The sequence below is a fragment of the Centruroides sculpturatus genome, unplaced genomic scaffold (genome assembly GCF_000671375.1).
Source record: "Centruroides sculpturatus isolate CEXI.00-Female unplaced genomic scaffold, Cexi_2.0 scaffold2349, whole genome shotgun sequence".
Taxonomy (NCBI): Eukaryota; Metazoa; Arthropoda; class Arachnida; order Scorpiones; family Buthidae; genus Centruroides; species Centruroides sculpturatus.
The window spans coordinates 4,476-26,779 of NW_019386582.1; the positions used below are offsets into that span (position 1 = coordinate 4,476).

Below are 22,304 nucleotides of genomic sequence, written 5' to 3' on the forward strand. Positions count from 1 at the left end.
CGGGATAGTCTTGGATAAAGCTTAGCCTGAGTCACGTACTCCTAGTCTTCGGTAAGATTTACCCACCGTCTTCCTATCGAATTTACGATTTAGAAACTGATCATACCTGCATATCCTGTTAAAAAAGTTCCATCATAGACACAGAGTTGTTCGCTATCCAATTCAGTCGAAAGTCCAGGTAGTTCATTAATCGGATCACGTTCGGGTCACCACTTTGTCATTCAATCCTACTGATGTTTAGATCTAACATTAAGCAGGCAAACACGAACAGTAACAAAAAAGAACTTTATTAGAAAAGGTTAGAACTGTCACAGACATCCTCGGGCAACACCCGGACAAAATCCAACGAACTTTTTGCGCCTTTTCTTTTTTGACGTTGCCAGCCACTCTTGTTGGCAAGTGTTGCCAGACAGTGTTCAGGATCTCTGGCGCTGGCGGCCACATATCAAATGTTGATCTTATATAACATTTTCTAATTATTAATAATAAGTAAAAAAAAAGCATTGAGTAGAGATTGCTTTAGTTATGTGCTGGAAAAAAATAGCAGAAAAATTATTTTTTTATAATGGAAGTATCTTTTTCACAATTTTAAGTTTTTCTTTTTTTTGTGATGTTTGTTTTTTGAATTGATTTTTGAACTTTATAATAAAAATAAATGAAAATTATGTTTAAATGATCACAATATATAGTTCATGTATGCATAGGATGCAAACTGGAAGTCGTGTTATTTCAATTCAAAACTTTTCTCCTGAAAGCAGTTAGAGATGACTATTGTTAAAGGAAAAGTATGATGTACAGGGGCAAACTACTACTAATTTGAGGTGGAGAGCATATATTTTAAATTAAATAAATTAAAAATTGCTGCCTGGCATTGTGACAATGTCACAATAAATAATTGCTTGTTTGAATTTTATGTTCAAATTTTTGTAGTTTTCTTTTTCGGAGTATATTAAAAAAGTAATGCCTCCACAGTCATAACGTCTTTATTAATAGACTAGCTGTTACCTGCGACTTTGCCTGTGGGGATTTTGCAAGCAAACTCCATTTATATTCAGTATTTCAACAACCATAGTAATTGTTATATAACACCTACCACTGAGAATGATGAGAATTACTGAGAATAAAACAAACTGTTTTCAACTTGATCAATTTTCTGGAATGCTTACAATCCTTCTATAATTAAACCAATATGCAATAACAAATTCAAATTTAAAATTGTTCAAACATTTGGTTAAAAAATCAAAATATATGAAAATATTTATAACAATGTCTGAAATGTTATCAACTTAAATACACCTAAGTAATCAATGAAGACTAAACGTAGTTGAAAACAAAAAATCACATCTAAAATTGTACAGTAGAAGCTGTTCTTCAGGTTAAGACTTAATCCTCTCCCTCTCCCCCCCACAGGGGGAATTTCCAAAAATTCCTTCTTAGTGTGCATTTTCATGGCATACCCTAACTGTGTACCAAATTTCACCTCTTTCAGTTCAGTGGTTTGCTCTGGGTGATGAATCAGTCAGTCAGTTAGGACAAGTAATTTTATATATTTAGATATATTTCAGAAATATAAGTGTGAATGGATGTTGAAAATGTCCACTATCAATTGATATAATCATTTTTCCATATAATTCCCATTTACAGCAACACACTTATACCAGCATGTAATGAGTTGTGCAAATTTGTCTCTGTAAAAGTCTGAAGTTTTTTCATGCAATCACTTCCATACTTCTACATCTGAAGAGATATTTATGCCCTTGAGATGTTCTTTAATCTTTGGGAACAAGAAAAACTTGCAAGGCACAAGGTCTGGGCTTGGCTTTATTTATTTATTTATTTAGTACAATTGGAAACGTCAGAGACGATTGTATTCCACTCCCTAATAACAAGAAATAAATGATCTCCAATCAAATGATTATAAAATATAAAAGATATAAAAGACATAATAAAAATTATAAATAAAGTAAAACAACAGTTACATTATATATTATATAAAATAGATTTACATTTATTTTTAAAAAAATTAAAATCACGATATATGTATGATTCCACAGGCTATATGTGAGATGCTGTACGGTAAAAAAAAAAGATCTTTGTGAGAGAGAAAGGCGAAAAAATGGGATGAAGAAGCATGATGTATTACGGGTTCTTACAGTAGGGATGCAGAGACGTAGTCAGTAATTTGAAATTAGACTATTGAAATATTTAAAGCAGAGAATGCAGTCAAAATATTTTAATCTATCAGAAAGATTTGGAAGACCAAGGCAAACTCTTGCCACATCGTGGTTGTCAGTAAAGGGTAAATTACAGATTTGTGTATCAGAAAATAAACTTTATCTAATTCAGATTGTATTTTTTGAATCAGATAAGGGGCTTTAAAACTTTAAAGTAAAGCCCAGACCTTGTGCCTTAAAGAGAACAAGAGCTGTCTGTCATTTAGTGGCAGACTTAGCCCTATAAGAAATGGAAGGAAAAGAAGAAAGCATGAGACTAAGTGTGAAACAATGGGAAATTGGAAAGTGTGAAAGAAGACATGAGAGCCCATGGCATTTGCTTTAAGAGTACAAAATACTATACAAAATTACAAGACAAGATTACAATATAAATCAAACAGGTACATATACAGAGTGCCTTTCTGGCATTGATGTACTCATCAAAATTTTCATAGATGAGTACATTAGAGACTGATTACAGTAACTTTTAAAAGAGTGATGACAGATGGTCAGTTAGTCACCAAAGGTCTGGGCTGTAAGTTTGATGGGATAAAATATCAATGAACCGAAGTTTCTCTATTGCTATGAATATTTGCTTGCTTGTGTGAGGCCGCGCATTGTCATGAAGGAGAATTGTCATCTTCTCAGAAAGAATCCTAAGCAGCTTTGCTTCAGATTTCTTAGGCTGACAACATATTGTTCTGAGTGGATAGTCTTGCTATGGTCCAAGAAGTCAAGATAAAACAATGCCATCACAGTCTCAGAAAACAATAATCATGACAAATATGCTTACTTCTTAACCAATATCCGGCGTGAAAACTCCAAACAAAGTCATGATAAAGCAGTTCCCTCAGTGGAAAAAGTCATGATAAATAATCATGACTTTTTCCACTGAGGGAACTGCTTTGAATTTTTTTTGTTAAGTCAAACCCTTATGACTGTACTCCATGGACTGATGTTTTATCTTAAGGTCAGAGTGGTGTGCCCATGATTTATCATGCCAGTAACAATCCTGTAGAGAAAGATATCACCTCCTGTGTCAATGAGCCAAGATTTGTTGACAAATTTCCTTTCTCTAGCCTTTCATTTTATCAGTAAACTGTCAGGGCACCCAATGTGCACAAGTTTCCTGTATTTGCAGCACATTCTGGATAATGACCACAGAGTCTGGATATAGGCTATACTAGTAGGTAGATAGGCCTAATCTGATCAGGAAAGAAAACTAGACAAAAGATTATGCTTTCTACCTGGACTGTTCAGTTTTATCGGAGGGGTCAGGGTGCTACTGGAGTTCATTGGGTGTAGAATTTGATCCGATATCTTTGATGTAGAAAGGGAAGCCGGCCAAAGTTGACAGCTAGGATTTTCTCTTTTCATTTGACAGTGACCACAATGATAGACAGTATAAATAAAACCATTAAGCATGCCAGACAAAGTTTTATATAAGATGCTTTTTTGTTTATACTGTATTTGGTTTGTGAGATATGAATATTTCTGTGGCATCAACAAGTAGGCCCGTCTTTGGTATATGCAAGGCCCTGGCCAAGAAAGGCTTGGAGGCTCCCTTAATTCTTTTAACATAAACATGTAATATATGATTAGATAGTTATCTAATGTACATGGATTATAATCCCTGTATATATTCCTGCTATCTTGGAGATTGAACATCCAATAAAGCAGATGTGTGTTAAGTTATTGGAGAAGAGCAAAATTGGTTGATATTATTTAGATTGAAAAATATGCATTAAAAAGTTATTCTAGTTGAATTTAATGTACAAGTATATGCAGATAGAAAATAAGAAAATAAATGAAAAAATAAACAGTAGTTGATTTGTTAATGAAATTTTATTACAAATATTTTTCCATAATTTGCATATTTTAGCTGATATTGTAGTTATAAATGTAATAATAAATATAAGTATAAAATATCTGAAATTTGTATTCTCTAAGATAGTTCATAATAAGAAAAGCTAATAACAATGTTTAACTAGTGTAAATATTTAATAAGAAGCTACACAAAAGCAATTTTGCCTAATCCAAAATTGTTGGGAGCCACTGGTGAGTTCTAGTGTGATGATCCCACGAAATACATGTTGACCAACAAAGGAGAATGTACCAAATGAATACTAGGCATAGTATATAGTTAAACAAAGTATTTTATTTCACGGAATATGTACAGATTCTTTTGGATTCCAACTTAATGATAAATAATTACAACATGGTGGTAACAAATATCTGTGAGAACCAAGGGGATAGATCGGCAAGCTTCTCCCTGCTTATCGGTGGCTCTGTCAGAGATGGCTTAATTAATAGGAGGGCAAAAATGTGAGTGGGGAGGGATAGTGAGATCATGATAAGGTGTCGGATGTATTCCAGGATGACACAGCATTTAATATAAAAACATATTTAATTATCTGAACTTGTACAAATGAATACAAAACATAAAGGTTACCAAAATTCGTCTAATAAGACTATAAACTACCTAGATCTAACTCTAAAGATATAATAATTTTGAATCGTAAGCTATGATTGAGAGAGTTACGGGGAATGAAAGAGAGTATTGAAATTGGCTAATTGAGGGGCTCGCGGATTTCTGCTTCTGGCTTATTGGGCGTTGGTGAAACGCTCTTGGATCGACTGTTCCTAATCGTAGTCTCTCTTCTCTTCAGATCTGTCTCATCGATAGACGGACTGTGATGATTATGGTGGGAAGGCAGGATTGCGATGGACGGAATGGCAGTATCCCCGATGTCCGCTTGGCTGTGTCCGTTTCGGTTGTCCGCCTCGGATGTTTGCTTGATTGGGTCTTCTTTGGCTGTACGCCCGGAGGTGCAAGTGTGACCTCTTTTTATACACCTCTCAGAGGGGGAATCATTGGGGATAAATCTGATGCAATCACATGTAACTCTTAACTGGTGTCAAGAGTTGTTTACTTTATCGTCACCCTTTCCCATTATAAATTTGACAACAGCTATCAAACTTTTTAAATGAATTGCTGCAGGTGGCAAAGATTAGAACATCTGTGAGGCCACCTGGGTGATGATTGTTAGCCATTTTGTTACTCTCTATCATGTAACAGGTGGAGATTCTTGTCAATTGGCTACTGATTTGTATATTGTAACGAAGGTGGAACTGAATAATCCCCCTGTTTTGAGGGGAGAACTTTTAAGATGTTTAGAAGGTCATTTTTCGAAGTGACGCAGTCCAGTTATAGGTCAAAAGGTCTAGCTTTAACTTCCATGAAAGAGGGGAAGGGAAATAATGATAAAAATAAAAATTACCGAAACTCCAAAATTCACATGAAATCTCGAATTCTCACATATCAATGGCAGATAATGGCATAAATATGCATCGATTATGACATATACTATAAAATGATATTGGGAAAGACTATAACTAGTACTTACAAACTAACTTAAACTAAGGAAAGAGGGAAGATAACAGGGAGAGTGATAAATAGTGAAATAGGATATAGGAAAGAATGAAATAGGGATGTACGGAACTTTGCACAGTTTTTGTGGGAGGCCACATGGAACTTGCTTGGACTGATGGCTTGTCATCGTCTTCCTTTGGTTATTCTTTGTACTTAGTAGATACTCCTTTTATTGTGACTATGATAAAATTCAAGTTCCTAACAGACTAGCACTGTTCCTCCAGTCAAGCTACTTTTGACGGCACAGAGCACTATCTTCCATGTTCATTCACTCTGAGGTCTAGTTTAAAGAATGTCCCACTTCCTCTCACTTGTGCCCTCAGGTCTTCTTTCTATGTTTTCTGTAGTTCCACTGTAAAATGTACAGCGCGGACAGGAAAACACATACACGTTTTACTAATTAAACGAGTTTAATTTCGCGCTGACAATGAGAGAAAAAATATATATATATACAGAATAGATTCGGATTTTTGCCGTTTCACTCTAACTGTTCCAAAATCCTACGTGGTTAGGTATACCAATAGGTTGGTAGTTACTTTCGCGACACTATTTCCCGACAAATTTATTTGTGCGCGTATACTTAAACTAACTTACACTAAGATAGGAAAGGTAGAAGGGAAATAAGAAGAATTAAAGGACAGAAGGGTACCCAAATTTCCTGTCGGTTCTTCACTGTTCCTCGTCTCGGCTTCTTTCTCGTTTGTTCTCCTTTTAGAACAATTCCGGTCCGTTGTGGAGATTTGTTTTTTTCTATGATAGTTGGCTGGACTTTTCTGTCGATCCGCTTCTTGCGGCCTCCTTCTGAAAACGCTCTTTGAATTCTTGTGCCAGAGCCTGCTGCCACTCGTCTCTCTCTCACCAAGTCCAGCTTAAGAATGCCTCTCGAAACCCTTCCTTTTCCCCTCCAGCCTTGTTTTTCCCTTTTGTTCTAATGCTACCCCCTGATGGGTTAGGTGTGCGGCGAGTTCTCCGAAGTCTGAGACAAAGGAACAAAGAAATCGGAAGGAAGGAAAATTCTAGAAATTAAATTAAACTAAAACTATACAGCTGAATAATAATAAACAATAATAATAATAATAATAATAAAAACACAGGCATGCAGCCACACCACAAATTGGTCCTCACCACCCAAGGGAAAAGAGTTAGAAAATAAAGTTCTAGAAGCAAGAAGGAACAAAGAACAAAGGAAAATATTCTAAAACTATGATTAAATTAATATATACTATGACATATTGCACATTGTTTAGTAGATCCCATGTATTCAAGATCTTTATTGAATCTGTCATTCCTTACAAAAACTTTGTATGCCTCATAACTTCTCTTTGTTGACCTCATCTTTTCCATTGCAAAGTAGTTTGTAAACTGTGGTGGGATTACACCTGTATATCAAACTGGCTTCTCATTTAACAGTTTATATGTATCCAGTTTTTATTAGTAGAGAAAGGTATGTTTTAAGTTTATTGAAATAGATATTGTTTAGAATCTGGGAATAGATTAATTCACTTTCCCTCATTTCTAATGGGAAAAATTGATTCGGACTTCCAACAATGTGGTGTTCAAACACTTCCTGGAATGAATTAAATTTTAAGTATGAATCACCATTAAAAGAATTTAATTTATTCCACAAGTTTGTTCATTCCATTCTCAAAAACTTTCTCTCTGTGTTGTTGCAGTCATCCAGCTAACATTTTACTTGTCTAACGATTAACTGGGTCCAAAATGATAGCATGTCTCTAACTGTAACCATTGTTTAAAGTATATTAATTACTTCAGTAAACAGTAAACATATGTTCTTTTTGAACATGGGAAAACATGAAAGTTAGAAGGGGTCAGACCTGGGATGTATGGGGAATGATGCAAAATATCTATAGCAATTTCTGGTGAGCTTTAGGACATCTGGTATTGTCATGGAGTAGATTGTCCTCCTACATTTCAATGAGCTCACAATAGACCTATTTTTTAACTAATAAAAGTCAAATAACTGCTTAAACTTCTTTACAAGACAACATTATTTTTTAGTCATTTAGAAACATTTAGAAATGCTATGTCATAACTGTTCTGAAATAACTGTGAATAATAATTAGAATAACTGTGTTATTCTAATTATTTGATGTTGCCAGTCAGGCTCATTACTACAGCCTGGATTTACATGTTACAGCATGTTTTTCTTGATGATATGTAGTAAAGACAAACTTTGATATTTGACTAATGCATTGATTTCTGAAGCAAATTATGTTAATTTTATGTAAAATATAGGTGTGTGCATTGAGACCGACACATTTTGAAAAGTTATAAATAAAATTAGGTAAGAAGTTCAAGAAATACAATAAAAGTAAGGAATGCAATTTGAAGATAAATTCATCTAGTTTTATTGCAAAAATTGATAGTTCTACCTTTACTCCTTTTTACACAAAATTAACTGTAATTTAGAATTGGACAGCACGCTGATCATTTAATATGTGAAAATTCTTAACATATAGGCGTTAAAATAAAAATAAATGTCACTATATTAACAAGCGCTTTCAACGAGAATTATTTTCATCATCTTCAGGTTGATGAAGATGGCTAATATCTTTTTCGAATATGAATATTAAATTATTCCAACGGTATTAATGCTTTGGAATGAAATCAATTCTCGTCCAGAGCGCTTGTTAATATAGCGACATTTATTTGTATTTTAACGCCTGTATGTTAAGAATTTTCACATACACAAAATTATAAAATCTCCACATATGCTCCTCCTGTTGTATGGAGAATAAACAATTTTCAATTTCCTGTCATTTGTTTTGCAACATCTGTAATGTAATAGAAGCATTCTGTATGAACATAATGTTCACTGAAATCATTGATTTTAGTGCCAGCATAAATCCTGTCCTTCACATATAACGAAAAGAGAAGTCTAGGAGAGTAATAGGGAATTGTGAGGGTCATGAAGCACCACAGCTAATTACTTCATATGCTTCATTTAATTCTAGGAATTGCTCTTCCTCATACAACATAAATTCATTTATCTATTATTTTGGCAGCAATTTAAAATGTGTTGATGTCACTCTGGGGACACTGTATTTTTCCATATTTTAGCAGTTACTACGTATTTCTCCATATTTTTCATTATTTCATTGTCAACTACTTTAGAGTGACTGATAGTTATTAATTGTCTGACAGATTTAAAATGTTAGCCTCTAATTTATTTTATTCCCTTATGTATCCCTTCACATTTTAATTTGTAAGTTCAATGAATTATTGTGCATCCATTTATTTACTCAGGCCTAGGTTTATTTGAAATTTTTTATATTTAATAAATTTAAACATAGCAGCTGTCATACATCTTATATAATACACAGTCCAGATAGTTTTATTTGGTACACAGCCAGTTTAAATATAATGCCAAAAGATTTCTTTTTGTGTACGTTGTGATTATGAACAAAAGAATTCCCAGATGGAAAAATTTGCTGCCAACCATGCCAAAAGATACACAATTTACATCAAATATACTCGCTGTTATATAACTCAATTTATGTATCAATGGCAGCTTAAAATTAAATAATAATTTATTGATAAAACTAATAAACTGATGATTTTTTGGCTTGTATATTTTTTTTATTAAAATCCTCTATGTATTTTGTTTAAATGTTAATTCAGTAAATTTTCACTAAAAATGTAAAATACATGAAAACTTTCTAGAATTAGTGTGTTTGTAGCATGATTTTTTTTTTCTTTCTTTTCTATATATTATTATTTCTTTTGCCCAAAGTTTTTAGTAGTTTTGCACCAGAATTTTACCCTTTTCTTTAAAATCAATTAGATAAAATTCAAATTATACAATCTTAAAATAATTATATAGTCATTAAAGACATTATTAAAATTAGTTCACATATAGGTACCAGGACGTGTATGCAGTTATTTAAAATAACATCTAACAACTCTAGTTATTCATTAATTATGTCTATTTTTTGTAGTCCCTTATAACTCTTTGAAAAAATAAAATCTTTAAATAATATAATCTAAAAAGACAGTACAATGTACAGTATCTAAGTAAATTCAGTTTTTAAAAATAAGTTTTAATTAAATCCCTTATGAATAGGCTTTTTCTCTTTCAATCTTCAAATAAAATTTAATCTTTCTTTATCTAACCATGCAATTCTTTTCTTTGTTTTTTCATTATTATTAATATAAATTACCTCTTTCTCTTTCAATTCTTTTCCCCTTTTTTCTTTAATGAATATATTCCAGTAGTTGTTTACTAATAAATTAACTGTATCATGGATACCAAGCATGCAATTATTCCAATTAAAGCAGCACAGTGGAACTGCAGTTCCTAGGTAAAATCAGACTTGCCATCAGAACTTCAAATTATTTTGACAAATGTCAATCAAGTCAGTCAATTAGGGATACAAACTTTTTCATATATGAAAACTTTCATATACAGTAATACCTCAACTCACGCTACCCTGACTTATGCAAACCCAGAGTTACGTGATTTTCAAATCTCGTCAATTCGTTTTTTGTTTGAGCACCACGCAACTCTTGATTACTCACTCCCCCAACTATTGTTCAGTTTACATGTTCAGACGTGTTGCGCGGAATCCACACATAGCTACGATTTATTTTGTGTTATTTATTTATGTGTTTGGTATATCTACGGAGGCTTTAGAGACTCTATGTGGTGATTTCTTGTAACCGTGAACGAATCAAAAGATGAGATAAGATTAATGAGAACATTTATTAGCTTACATACATCCGACTTGGATTTTACACAAATTGTAAAATTATACCCCGACTTACGCGAATTCGACTTACGCGGTTATTGCTCGGTCCCACCTATCGCGTAAGTTTGGGGTATTACTGTATAAATATTTAAATACAAAACTTAACCCAATAGAAATGCAAAGATTTATTTGTAGGAAAGTGTAATAGTCAAGAATTTTCTCATGAGAACCTTCTTAACAATAAGGAACAAAACAAACAATTTTTGAAGTTTTTGGATGCAATTATGTATACTGTGGAATATCAACATGATAAGTAAAATATGGGACGTGACAACCATACTTCAAATATACAAATCATTGCTGACTACAAATGAAAAAACTCCATTCTTTTTTAAAACATATCATATATTGTGCTTTTTTTCTACATATTCTAGGATTTTCATTACATATTTAGGCCATTGATGTATATTTAACCCGTGATGTATGTACTGTATAGTACATACATCACGGGTTTAGGTTTTACATACATAGGTTTTTGTAATATCTAAATTCAGACTCAAATCATTACTACCTACCATGTATTGGTGTTATACTCAATAGTATTGCAGTTACTTGTAAAGTTACTTTTTTGTTAAACATATAACCTTTAGCAATGTAGATAAACTTATATTTTTTTTTTTTTTACAGAATTAAATTAAAATATTTTGTTATATCTGTTTTTATATATTTGAAAATTTTAATGAATAAGATTTTTTAAAATAAATATTTGAAATTATTTTTAAACTTTCAATTTTAGAGATGAATTCATCTGATAAAACTATTCCACGAGAGAAGTTTCGTTGCTGTTTTTGCTGTCATGTTCGCACTGGAACAATAATTTTAGGAACATGGCATTTGGTAAGTTAAAACAAAGAGTTAATACAGTAAAGTGTCAAAATCTGGATTTGGCCATCGAAAAAGGAATATAAATTCTTTCAATAGTAACTTCATTGTTAACGTTCTTTTAGCCTTCATTATTTTGGCCTTGTATTGTTGAATTGTTGATGTTCTAACATTCATTCAGAATTTAGAATTTTTTAATTTTGAAATTATTATTAGTGTATTTTTTGCTTAAAAATGATTCTGTAAATTATATTTTGAATCTTTGTAAGTATTCCTAAATTCCTTGTGAAATATTGGCTTAAACTTAGAACACTAAAATTTTAATTACTGTGTATTTGGAGTTTACAATACTTAAAATGACTGTGTATTTGGAGTTTACAATACTTAAAATGTTAATTTATACATATAGTTGAAAATTAGACAAATTGAAAATCTGAATGGATGTCTTGCTCCAATTACTCCAGATTTTCAACACTTTACTGTAGTTATATATTTATTATTTATATAGCATATAAAATTTTTAATTATTTAAAAATTTAATTATATATAGCTTTTAGTTTTGATAGCATTTTCTATTTTCATACAAAAGTTTACAGTTTACCATTGTGGCCGAACGATAAATAATTGACTCCCAAAGGATAATTCAGCTTTGATATAATTTATTAACAAAAATTTCCAGACTCCAAATAGGCAAATACCGATACTTAAAACTAGGTTGTACAATAATAGGTCTGAACTCTCGTCCTGACACAGCACGTGGATCCCACGTTCAACCGACAATAAAATCTTAGTCTAGTTTAAATCTAACTTAACTAATTACTTTAAAACTAGGGCCCAAAAATTTAGAGAAAGATGGAAAACGAAAAATCATAAAGAATTGAGCATAAAGGGGTGACTGGTCAAAAGAGAAAAAACCTCAGATCCTCCACGTGACGACTTCCTTCCTTACTAGCGTGTCCTCTCTCCACACGGTCTCGTCCCGAACTGACTCTCTTCCTGTTCGGACCTCCCTTTTTCCACCTTGTCCGTCACCCCCTTCGACCAATCAAGTGTCAGCCCCTATTGTCTAACACAGATCGGACCACATGGTTTAACCAACCACATTGTAGTCAAGTAAACAAAGGCCGGAAGTGGGGTTTTTCCATAAGACGTGGTCACAAGTAATGAAGAGAAAGGAAAGACAGAAGAAATATGGCTTAACAAAGCCACATACGCCCTCACCAAGATACATATTACCAATTAATATAAACTTTAATATGTAGATGCTACACAAAATTATTGAGTGGAGAAATACAAATTCATCTTCCAAAGTGAAGCCGTCGATAGTCCACTTTCCGCTCCCGTAAATTATAGGGGTGTGAGATACTAACTCTCTGTTCTGTTCCCGGTTCATTCACCGAGTCATCATTACTTCCTTGATGCAGCTGATTCCGTTGATTATCCCCAATGTGGTGTGCTCGTTGCGCTGTAGTGAGGTGAGGAATGTCTTCTTCCTCTTCAATGTCCCCTGTCTCGCTTGCTCGTGACTCCTCGTTTCTGATCGGGACTTCACACCTCTGCCGCGAATCACGGACGTTAGTGAAGCATGGCTTTAACCTATCAATATGTACAATACTTCTCTCCTTTCGATTACAACTTTCGATTTCTGCGTTAACCAGCCCCAGGAGGCGGGATACACGAAATGGGCCCAGATATTTGGGAGAAAATTTCCCTTGTCTCTTCCCTTTCCTCAACATCCAAACCCTTTGCCCTACCTCAAAGCTCCTCACTTTCCTCCCGTATTGATGCAGTTACGGTTAAGTTTGTTTCGGTTGCGACTTAATTCATACGCCGATTCACGGATGTACCTTAGCTTAGATAGCAGGAAGTCACGGTACTCCCGAATGCCTGGGTGGTCATTTGTCTGTTCAAAGGGGGACGCATGAGGGAACTTGGGATCAAAACCGTAAAGGAGAAATGATGGTGACTCATTAGTAGAGGAGTGTGTGGCATTATTATATGCAAACACAGCAGACTGTAAAAAGGAATCCCAATTGTTGTTACTACCGCCAGATATTCTGGCCAGGAGGTTATTGATGGATTTGTTCACGCGTTCACAAACCGAGTTCGAACAAGGGCGGATGATGTAGTAACATGGTGCTTAACGGTCAGGATGTTGCACATTTCGCTAAAAATGGATGACGTAAAATTGGTACCTCGGTCAGAGATTATGACCTCAGGGCAGCCATATCTACAAACTATCTTCTCAAAAAACGCATTGGCTACCGAGGCTGCGGATTGGTCTCTTAAAGGGATGGCTTCTGTGTACCGGGTAAACATGTCGATTATGGTGAGAATATAGCGATTACCCTTATGTGTGGGGTGTACCGGGCCAATAATATCCGTTGACACCTTTTGGAATGGATATGTAGCAACTTCAGTCTCTTGAAAGGGAGATCTCCCTTGATGTAAGTTATGTTGTTGGCAGATTTTGCAGGACTTCACGAATCTACCGACAAGGATATTCATCCTCTCGAAGTAGTAGTAACGGCTGATCAGGGCACATGTTTTGTCCTTGTCGTAGTGTCCGGCTAATGGTGATTTGTGGAATGCTTTAATTACGTCATTGATTGCTGCTTCCCCTACACAAACCCGCCTCCATTGACGTACTCCAAACCTCCCTGGTCGTACGTGAACTAACACATCCCCATCTATCTGATACTCCGGCAAGATGCCATCACTCGAGTAATTATTGTAAGAGGGTTGGGATCTTATTAAGTGACTTCTCAATGGCCCAAATTTCCTATCTCTAATCTGGGACTCCTTTACCTTCTTCCAGAGCTCTTCACTGACGCAATTGATTACGTCACCAGGGGGCCGGTTTCTTCTCTACTACCGTGTGGTCGAGACAATAAATCAGCGACCGGGTTACTCTTCCCTTGAACGTGTGTAATTACTAGATCGAAATTTGATAACTCTATAGCCCATCTCATTAAGCGGTTATTGTGATTCTTCATGTTCTTTACAAAGGTCAAGGGTTTGTGGTCCGACAGGACAGTCACCTTTTGGCCCAAAATAAGATGTTTGAAGTGGCGGAGGGCTAATATTATCGAGTAGCATTCTTTCTCAATAGTTGAATATTTTAACTCAGGCCCACGAAATTTTCTACTGAAATAGCCAATGGGAATGAATTTTCCTTCCCTTTCCTGTTCTAAGACGGCTCCGGCCCAGACCTCTGAAGCGTCCGAGTGCATAAAAAAAGGTATCTTAAAATCGGGATGAGATAGGATAGGGAGTTTAGATAATAGTTCTTTAAAGTTATCAAAGCTTGATTGGCACTGGTCGTCCCATAGGAATTTCACATTTTTCTTTGTCAGATACGTCAGGGGAAGAGCAATCTCAGCGAAGTTGGGGATAAAGTTACGGAAGAATCCTACCATCCCGAGGAAACTCCTTACATCCCTCACATTATGTGGTGGTTGTACTTCTTTGATTGCGTTTACGTTACTGGGGTCGGGTCGTATCCCTTCACTATCGATGATGTGTCCCAGATACCGCACCTCCTTCACCATAAATTTTGATTTCTTTGGGTGCAATTTCAAGTTAGCTCTGTCTAAAATAGAGATTACCTCCCTTAGGAGTCTTACGTGGTCTTCAAAGGATTGGGAGAACATTTTTTTTTTTTTTTTTCATTAGAATAACATCATTTCCCTTTGCAGGGATCAGTCTCCCTTGTCCCGCTATCCGCATCACAAGGGGAATGTCTTCTTTATTACTTTATCCTTAAAACTTATACAATTTTTAGAACAAACAACAAATATAAATTTAACAATATGTACATAGGTAACTTTGCCGTACAGACTTGTGGCTACTTGCCACAATAGGGAGGGAGCAGCTCGCTCTCTACCCTCACGAAAGAACCAGTCATGTAAAGTCCATTAGAGGTGTGTGTAGTTCTTTATGACGAATCATTAAGTAAAGGTCTATGTTAGTTGTGTTGAGAATTTCTTTTGCCAATAGATGCAATTGCATCCTCTCACAATCATGTTTTGGGCAATTGTTCATTAGATGGTCTAAGTCTTGTACCTCCTCACCGCATTCACAGTTAGAATCTTGTTCTCTTCCTACTCTTTGTAGGTATTCTTTAGTGTTGCAATGATTTGAATGTAGCTGTGTGTTAAGGTAATTTATTGGTAACCACTTTAATTCTTTTATTCTTTCCTCCACATTCGGGAAGATCCAGTAAGTGTGTCGACCTTTGTCGCTGTAGCTCCATCGATCTTGCCAGTCTTCTAGGGTCTTTTGTCGAAGAAGATATCTGATGTAAGAGAATGGGATCTTATCATAGGAAATATCTTGCTTGTCTGTGGCTTCTTTCGCCAGAGTATCCGCACGCTCATTTCCTTCTATGACCACATGGGCTTTGACCCATCTTATTTTGATGTTAGCTTGATTATTTTTAATTATTCTTTTAATTTCCATTGCTATCTCACTACTATCCTTGTACTGTTGCAGAGTTTGTATTGCAGCTCTGCTATCTGTATGTATAATTTTTAATCCAGCATGATTGCTGGTAATGCTCCACTTTACCGCCATTAAAATGGCATATAATTCGGCTTGGAAGACCGAGCATCGATCATCCAGCCTGTATTGCCCAGAGTGTATTTCCGTTCCTTCTTTTCTCACTGTGTAGGATGCCCCTACTCTGTTTTCCACCTTTGAACCATCGGTGATGTCTTCATCTGCTACTTCATTGTTGATGGCCATTTTTATGGCTATTCTTTCGTAGGTTTTTGGTAATTCAATTGCTCTTGGTTTTAATTCGATATCCTGGTTATCGTAGGTGACTCCTTCGATGGAGATAGGGAGTCCAGCTCTACACATGTACTGTAGTGCCTTCTCTTTAATAATTAGATCAATGGGTGGTATACCTGCTATTATTTGTAACGCTTCGGTAGATGTTGTCCGAAACGCTTTCGTCAGCCTAAGTAATGCTGTTCTTTGAGCACTAAGTAGTTTTCTTTTAATACATCCTTTATTAACTGCTGAGTACCAAGCACCCGCAGCATATGTTATTTTTGGGATGAACACACATTGATAAATAGTTTGTATAGCTGCTGCATTCAGACCCCATTTTGACTTGGACACTCTTGTTAATGCATTAAAGATGGTTGTGCAGTTATTTCTTACCATCGTGGCATGGGGAAGCCACGTGAGTCGATGGTCTAAAATTACTCCTAAGTAGGTAATTTCTTTGCTGACTTTTATACTTTGTCCGTCCATCTTAATAGTCGGTACTCTTTTGTAAAGGTCTGAAGTAATTCCTTTGGTGAATATTATAGCTTTTGTCTTTTTTGGATTGAAGCTGAGTTTTAGCTCCTTTCCTCTTTTTGAGACTTTCTTAAGTACTCTGTCACTTATTTCTTCTATCTGTCTTCTTGAGTTAGAACCAAAGATGAGGATTGTGTCGTCTGCATAAGCAAACTCATGTACTCCTTCTCCTTTATCAGTCTTGAGAAAATTATCATATGTAATATTCCAGAATAGTGGCCCCGAATTGGAGCCTTGCGGGCAACCTCGATTGAGGTTTTTTGTGATTGTAGAACCACCTGCACTGTATGAAATTCTTCTGTTCTGTAGATAATCCTGTACTACATTATAAATGTTCAAGGGACAGTCAGCTGTACGAAGAGTATGCAGTAAAAGGGGCCACCATGTGTGGTCAAAGGCCCCCTTTATGTCTAAACTGATAGCACAGCAGTATTTATTGCCTTGAAGTGTAGAATTGATCACTTCTACTACTCGCCGTATTATGTCTTCGGTTGACTTGTTTGGGAGAAACCCAAATTGTTTCGGGCTTAAAAAGGCTCTATCCTGTAGGTGGTACATAATTCGTTGACATATAAGAAAGTCCAGTACTTTTCCAAGTGTTGGTAATAAGCTCAGAGGCCTATAGCTCTTCGCTAAGTTTTTGTCATGTTTGTTGCTTTTAGGAATAACGACTAACTTTGCATCTTTCCAGATAGTCGGGAAAATCCCGAAGGATAGGCATAGGTTATATACTTCTGTCAGATATTCAGGATCTATGTCCCAAACTTTATGAACGATTTCGGCCACAATGCCGTCTTGGCCTGGCGCTTTCCCTGGCCGTAGCCTGCGGACAGCATTGTCTACTTCCTGTGTAGTAAATACAGGGGCGTTAAGACCCAGGTAGGGACTGATAATTATGTTCCTAATTTCCCTTTGCTCTGGTGAGTCCGATGTCGGATCGTCCTCAGGGAAGAATACTTTCATTAATGTATCCACCGTGTCTTCTATTCCTTCTGTATAGCTGTCATTTTCTTTTATTGCCGTTAGGTATTGTGGCAATTTTAACTTTCCCGCACATGCTTTGTATAAATAACTCCATGGTTTATTGGAACTCTGTGTGCAGAATTCTTTCCAGGACCTGAGCTTGCTTTCTTTAATTTCACTTTTATATTTCTTGGTATGTTCATTATATTCTCTCTTTCTTCTATTTCTTTCTTCTTCATTTCTTATCCTTTGATAGCGTCGTCGCAGTCTATTATTTTCCTGCCGTAATTTGCCCAAAGCTTTTGTCCACCAAGGTACACTCTTTTTGTGTTTTCTCTTTTTCGGTATTGTATCATTACATACTCTAATTAAGTTGTTATGAAAGTTTATAATTTCACTTTCTGCTTCTTCTCTAGTCTTTATTTCCATGATGTTTCTCTTGTTCGTTATTTCTCTCATTTGGGCATTAAATTGTGACCAGTTGGCCCTATTTATAGCATATTGGTCCGAATCCTCTTCGTTAACCAAGTCACTATGTCCTGCTTCCATGAATATGTAGCTGTGGTCACTCAGGCTTGATACCGGTGCCACTCTCCAGTTTTCTATTACGTTTAGTGCTTTACTGTTGCAGACCGTTACATCTATCCAACTTCATCCGATGGGTGCATCGAATGTTGGCAATGAGTCCGGGTCGTTAAGCAGGTGCAAGTCATTTGAGCCAATAAAGTCAAGGAATTGCTCAGCTCTTCCATCGTTTTTAGGGTCTCCCCATAACTCAGAGTGAGCATTGATGTCCCCACCGATGAGGATGTTCTTGTTCCGAAAGGTTTTAACTAGATCGTCTAGATCACTCAATAGTGGGTTCAAGTCATCTGTAATCGGGCAGTAGATACTCGCCATGACAAGGCTATTTTCACCTACACCTATTTCCAGGCATGTTAAGTATCTGTTACTTCTTTGTTCATAGAATAGCACAGGAATATTAGGGTTATTGATGATTATTAAAGTTCTTGGATTTTTATCAGAGTTATAAAGCGTCCTGTAGGACACTCTAAGACAGCTCGGTACTCCTCTCTGGCAATATGGTTCCTGCACCAGAGTTATGTCAACTTTTTCCATTGTTTTACATAATGCTGAAGTTGCTGCTATTGATTTTTGGGCATTAATCTGTAAGATTCTTAGCTTCTTAATCTGTTCATGTTGATTAATGTGTTCCATAATCAGTTTTGGCTATTATCATTCTATGAACTTTCTGTAGCAGCGGTCACTTCTTATCACAAGCATTGTGGTTTACTTCTTTTAGGCCTTCTCTCTTACAATTAGAACATTCTGCTTTCCCTTTGCTCGGGCAATCCTTGTATTTGTGGTCTCGTCCACATTGGCTGCAGACGATCCTTTTCTGTGAACAATCTTTAGCCATATGCCCTATTCTGCAGCATTTGAAACACTGCATAATATTGATGTATTTTTCTATACCACACCTGGACCATCCCAGGTTAATCTTCTTCCGTGGTAGGAGAAGTTGCCTTATTCTTGGACTAACTTCGGCAACCCAGTTTGTCGTTCTTTTCTCTTTGTTACCGTAGGTAAACTTTAGAGTTACTTCAGTTTGATATTCTTCTATGGTCAGATTGGCATTTATCTCTTCATTCTGTTCGTAGATGCATTGTAGCACTTCTTCTTTAGGGGTTTCCTTTGCTACCCCATATATCACCAGTCTGGGACGTCTTTTAACCGGTTCTCTTGTTCGCAGTCCGGTTTTTTTCTTCAATCTCTTTACGTAGTTTTTTCTTGTCTTCTTCTGTTCCAACTTCAATTGCTATTCCTCCCCGTCGCAGCTTCCTCACTGCCTGTATTCCAACCCCAATCTCTCGGGGGTTGATATTTTTCTTCAATTGTTCTTTTGTTCTTTCTGCATCTTCGCCTTCTTTAGCTGGCTCCACTAAAAGTATTTCCTTCTGAGGTCTTTTCTTCTTAGCTACCACCTGTGCATAGCTTGGTTGAGGTATGGGAGCATTGTTGAGTGCTTTATCCAACTTCTCGTTGATAAGTTCCATCGTTTTGAGAGGTTTCGATTCGCTTGTTTTCAGTAGATCAATCAGCTCGTTGATCTTCTCTGTGACAAAGGACATATGTTCTTTTGTTCCTAATCTACAGTTGCTATTCTCTAACATATATTCCTCTACTTCTTTGCGGATTCTTTCCGCTATTTGCACTGGGTCACACTGGAGAGAACAGTCCATCTCCACGGGCGACAGCTCGTCGTCCGATTCCGAAGGGTGTGGCCTTTTGGCCATAGTCCTTAAAAGGACTCTTTGATCCGTGTTAAACTAGTCGCGATAAACTGATTAGTTCACCCACAAAGGGCTACTAACGGGCGAGACCACGTGAAGGTTCAGTTATCGCTTCCCTGTGGAATTGTTATGGCGCAAACACAGAGCACAAATCGCAAGGCTGAAACACGTCTAAATAAACGCACGATAAGCTCACAAAATAAACGCAAACAACTCAATAGGGCACCCCGCCCGGATTGGGAGAACAGTACAATATCGTCTTGAAAAACGAAGCAGTTGATATCTATGAATCTTCCCAATAGCCTAGACATGGCATATTGAAAATACCTCCCGCTATTCTTTCCACCTTGCGGGAGGCGGCACATTTGAAACTTGCCCCACGGAGTAGAGAAGGCAAAGAAATGACGGGTTGATTTATGTATTGGTATCTGGAAATACCCAGATTTGAGATCAATCACGGAGAAGAATTTGCTCCCCTGAAATTTTGTTAAAATCTCATCCACCCGGGCCAGAGGGAACTCCTGGGACAGGGTGACTTCGTTAATTTTTCGCAGGTCGAGAGTAACCCTTAACTCGCCGGACTCCTTCGGGACAATGTGAAGTGGTGAATTCCATTCGGAAGTACTCTCCTCGCAAATCCCTGCCTTCAGATATGAATGTATCATTTTCTTTAATTCCCTTAAATAACATTGCGGAATCCGATATTGTCTTGTATTAATTATTTGATCGCTTTTAACAATAGGTGTGTGAAGGAATTCCTGGGTACCAGTCAAATCTTCAATTTTTCGTGCAAAGCATCCGGGATGTTCGGTGAAGATACGTTCCACTTCACATCTTTCATAGCCCCCTAAATGGGACAAATCGACCCCCACTCTATCATCGGATTCTTCATCTCTGAATCCACAACACCGATAAGAGTCATAACTTTCCTGTTCCTCCCAAGATGCTATATTCTCGCCTGTTTCCATTAATACCTCCTGAAACTTATTTAATACATCGATCCCCAATACTCCTTCATATTCCACCTCGGAAGGCAAGTGCATGCAAGTCATTTGGGCATCATGAGTCCTCCCCCCCTTTCAATCGTGATATGAGACTCCCATTCGCACTCAATAACTTCCCCACTGATACCATGTAGTCGCCTCCAGTTCCTGTGAAGTGCACCGTTCCATCCCCTATTCCATACCTCACTCTGAGCGATCTTCAGACTTAGCACAGATCTTTCTGCGCCTGTATTGATCAGGAATTTGATTTTAGTACCATTCGCATCACCAACAATGAGGGGGAAGCCCCTTTTTGAAAAGAACACATTTTTGGCCAGGGTTAGCCCGATGGGTGGGACGTGACATTGGCCATCATCACGCCCCATAATTAGTTTAAATCGTTTCGATTCCGTTGGGGGCAGTGGCGGGCCAAATGATGAGGATTCTTACAAATATAGCACATTTTTTGTCCATATTGGTTTGAGCTACCCTTAAATTTATCAAGACATTCATCGAGTCTTACAACCAAACTATTAACGGCGTCACATAAAGAATCCACCTTTCTTTCCAACCTTTCAAGTCTATCGTCTTCCTTAGTTCTCACATTGTTCACCACACCATCAGGGTCATCATTAGTGATTGGGTTCTTCATCTCAATGGTGTGGACAAATTTTCCTTCTTTCCCAACGTTACACTCAATTTCGACCCGTTCTTCCCTCTCCGCTTCCATAATTGCCTGATCTAAAGTCTGGGGTTATCTACTTAATACGTACCCTCTGAGCTGAGGCCTTAGACCCCTTATAAATCTCTCTCTAATAACATCATCCCTCAAACCACCGATTTTCCCGTTATTGGAAGTGGCTTTCGACACCAGGGTGTTCATGCAGATGACGTAGTCACACACCGTCTCATTGTGGTTCTGCTGTATACTTAAGAGTTGGTCGAGTGCATTCCTTTCTTTGGGTTCTTGTTTGTTGTAACATTGAATCAATTTTTGCTTAATTCCCTCAAACGTACAAGGTTCTTGATCAGCCAAGCTGAAGAACGTCGACAAGGGCCCCCCTTTTAACCGAGCTTGTAAGACGGCTATTTTCACTTCACTGTTCCACCCAGCCAAACGAGATATTTTATCTATGGTCTTGAAAAATTGGCGGACATTAACCGAATCACTGGCACTATTAGAAAAATTGGGTACCATCCCTAGGAACCCTGTGACTACCGGAGGGATACCCTCACCCACACCTCCTGGGGACGTAGCAACATTGCTCTGGTCACAACCATCCATAACTAGTGATAACAAAAAAAAACTAATACAACTGATTACCAAATGTAGGGTCTTAACTCTACAAGCGCGAAAATACGTTACGTTCTATACAATCAAACCAGTATACCGTTAACAACAAAATCCTGTCGCGGACGCCATTTGTGGCCGAACGATAAATAATTGACTCCCAAAGGATAATTCGGCTTTGATATAATTTATTAACAAAATTTCCAGACTCCAAATAGGCAAATAC

General features: G+C 36.7%; 1 protein-coding gene across 1 annotated transcript in view; it reads left to right on the forward strand.

The window, feature by feature from the left end:
• Nucleotides 1-11,151: 11,151 nt before the first annotated feature.
• The window catches only part of LOC111615351 (lysosomal-associated transmembrane protein 4A-like), a gene marked incomplete at its 5' end in the record, with an annotated part of 27,242 nt that continues 16,089 nt past the window's right edge, over nt 11,152-22,304 (forward strand). The window contains one exon of the mRNA XM_023356773.1: nt 11,152-11,252. Within this exon, the coding sequence (XP_023212541.1) occupies nt 11,152-11,252 (101 nt within the window). The remainder of the gene's footprint in view (nt 11,253-22,304) is intronic.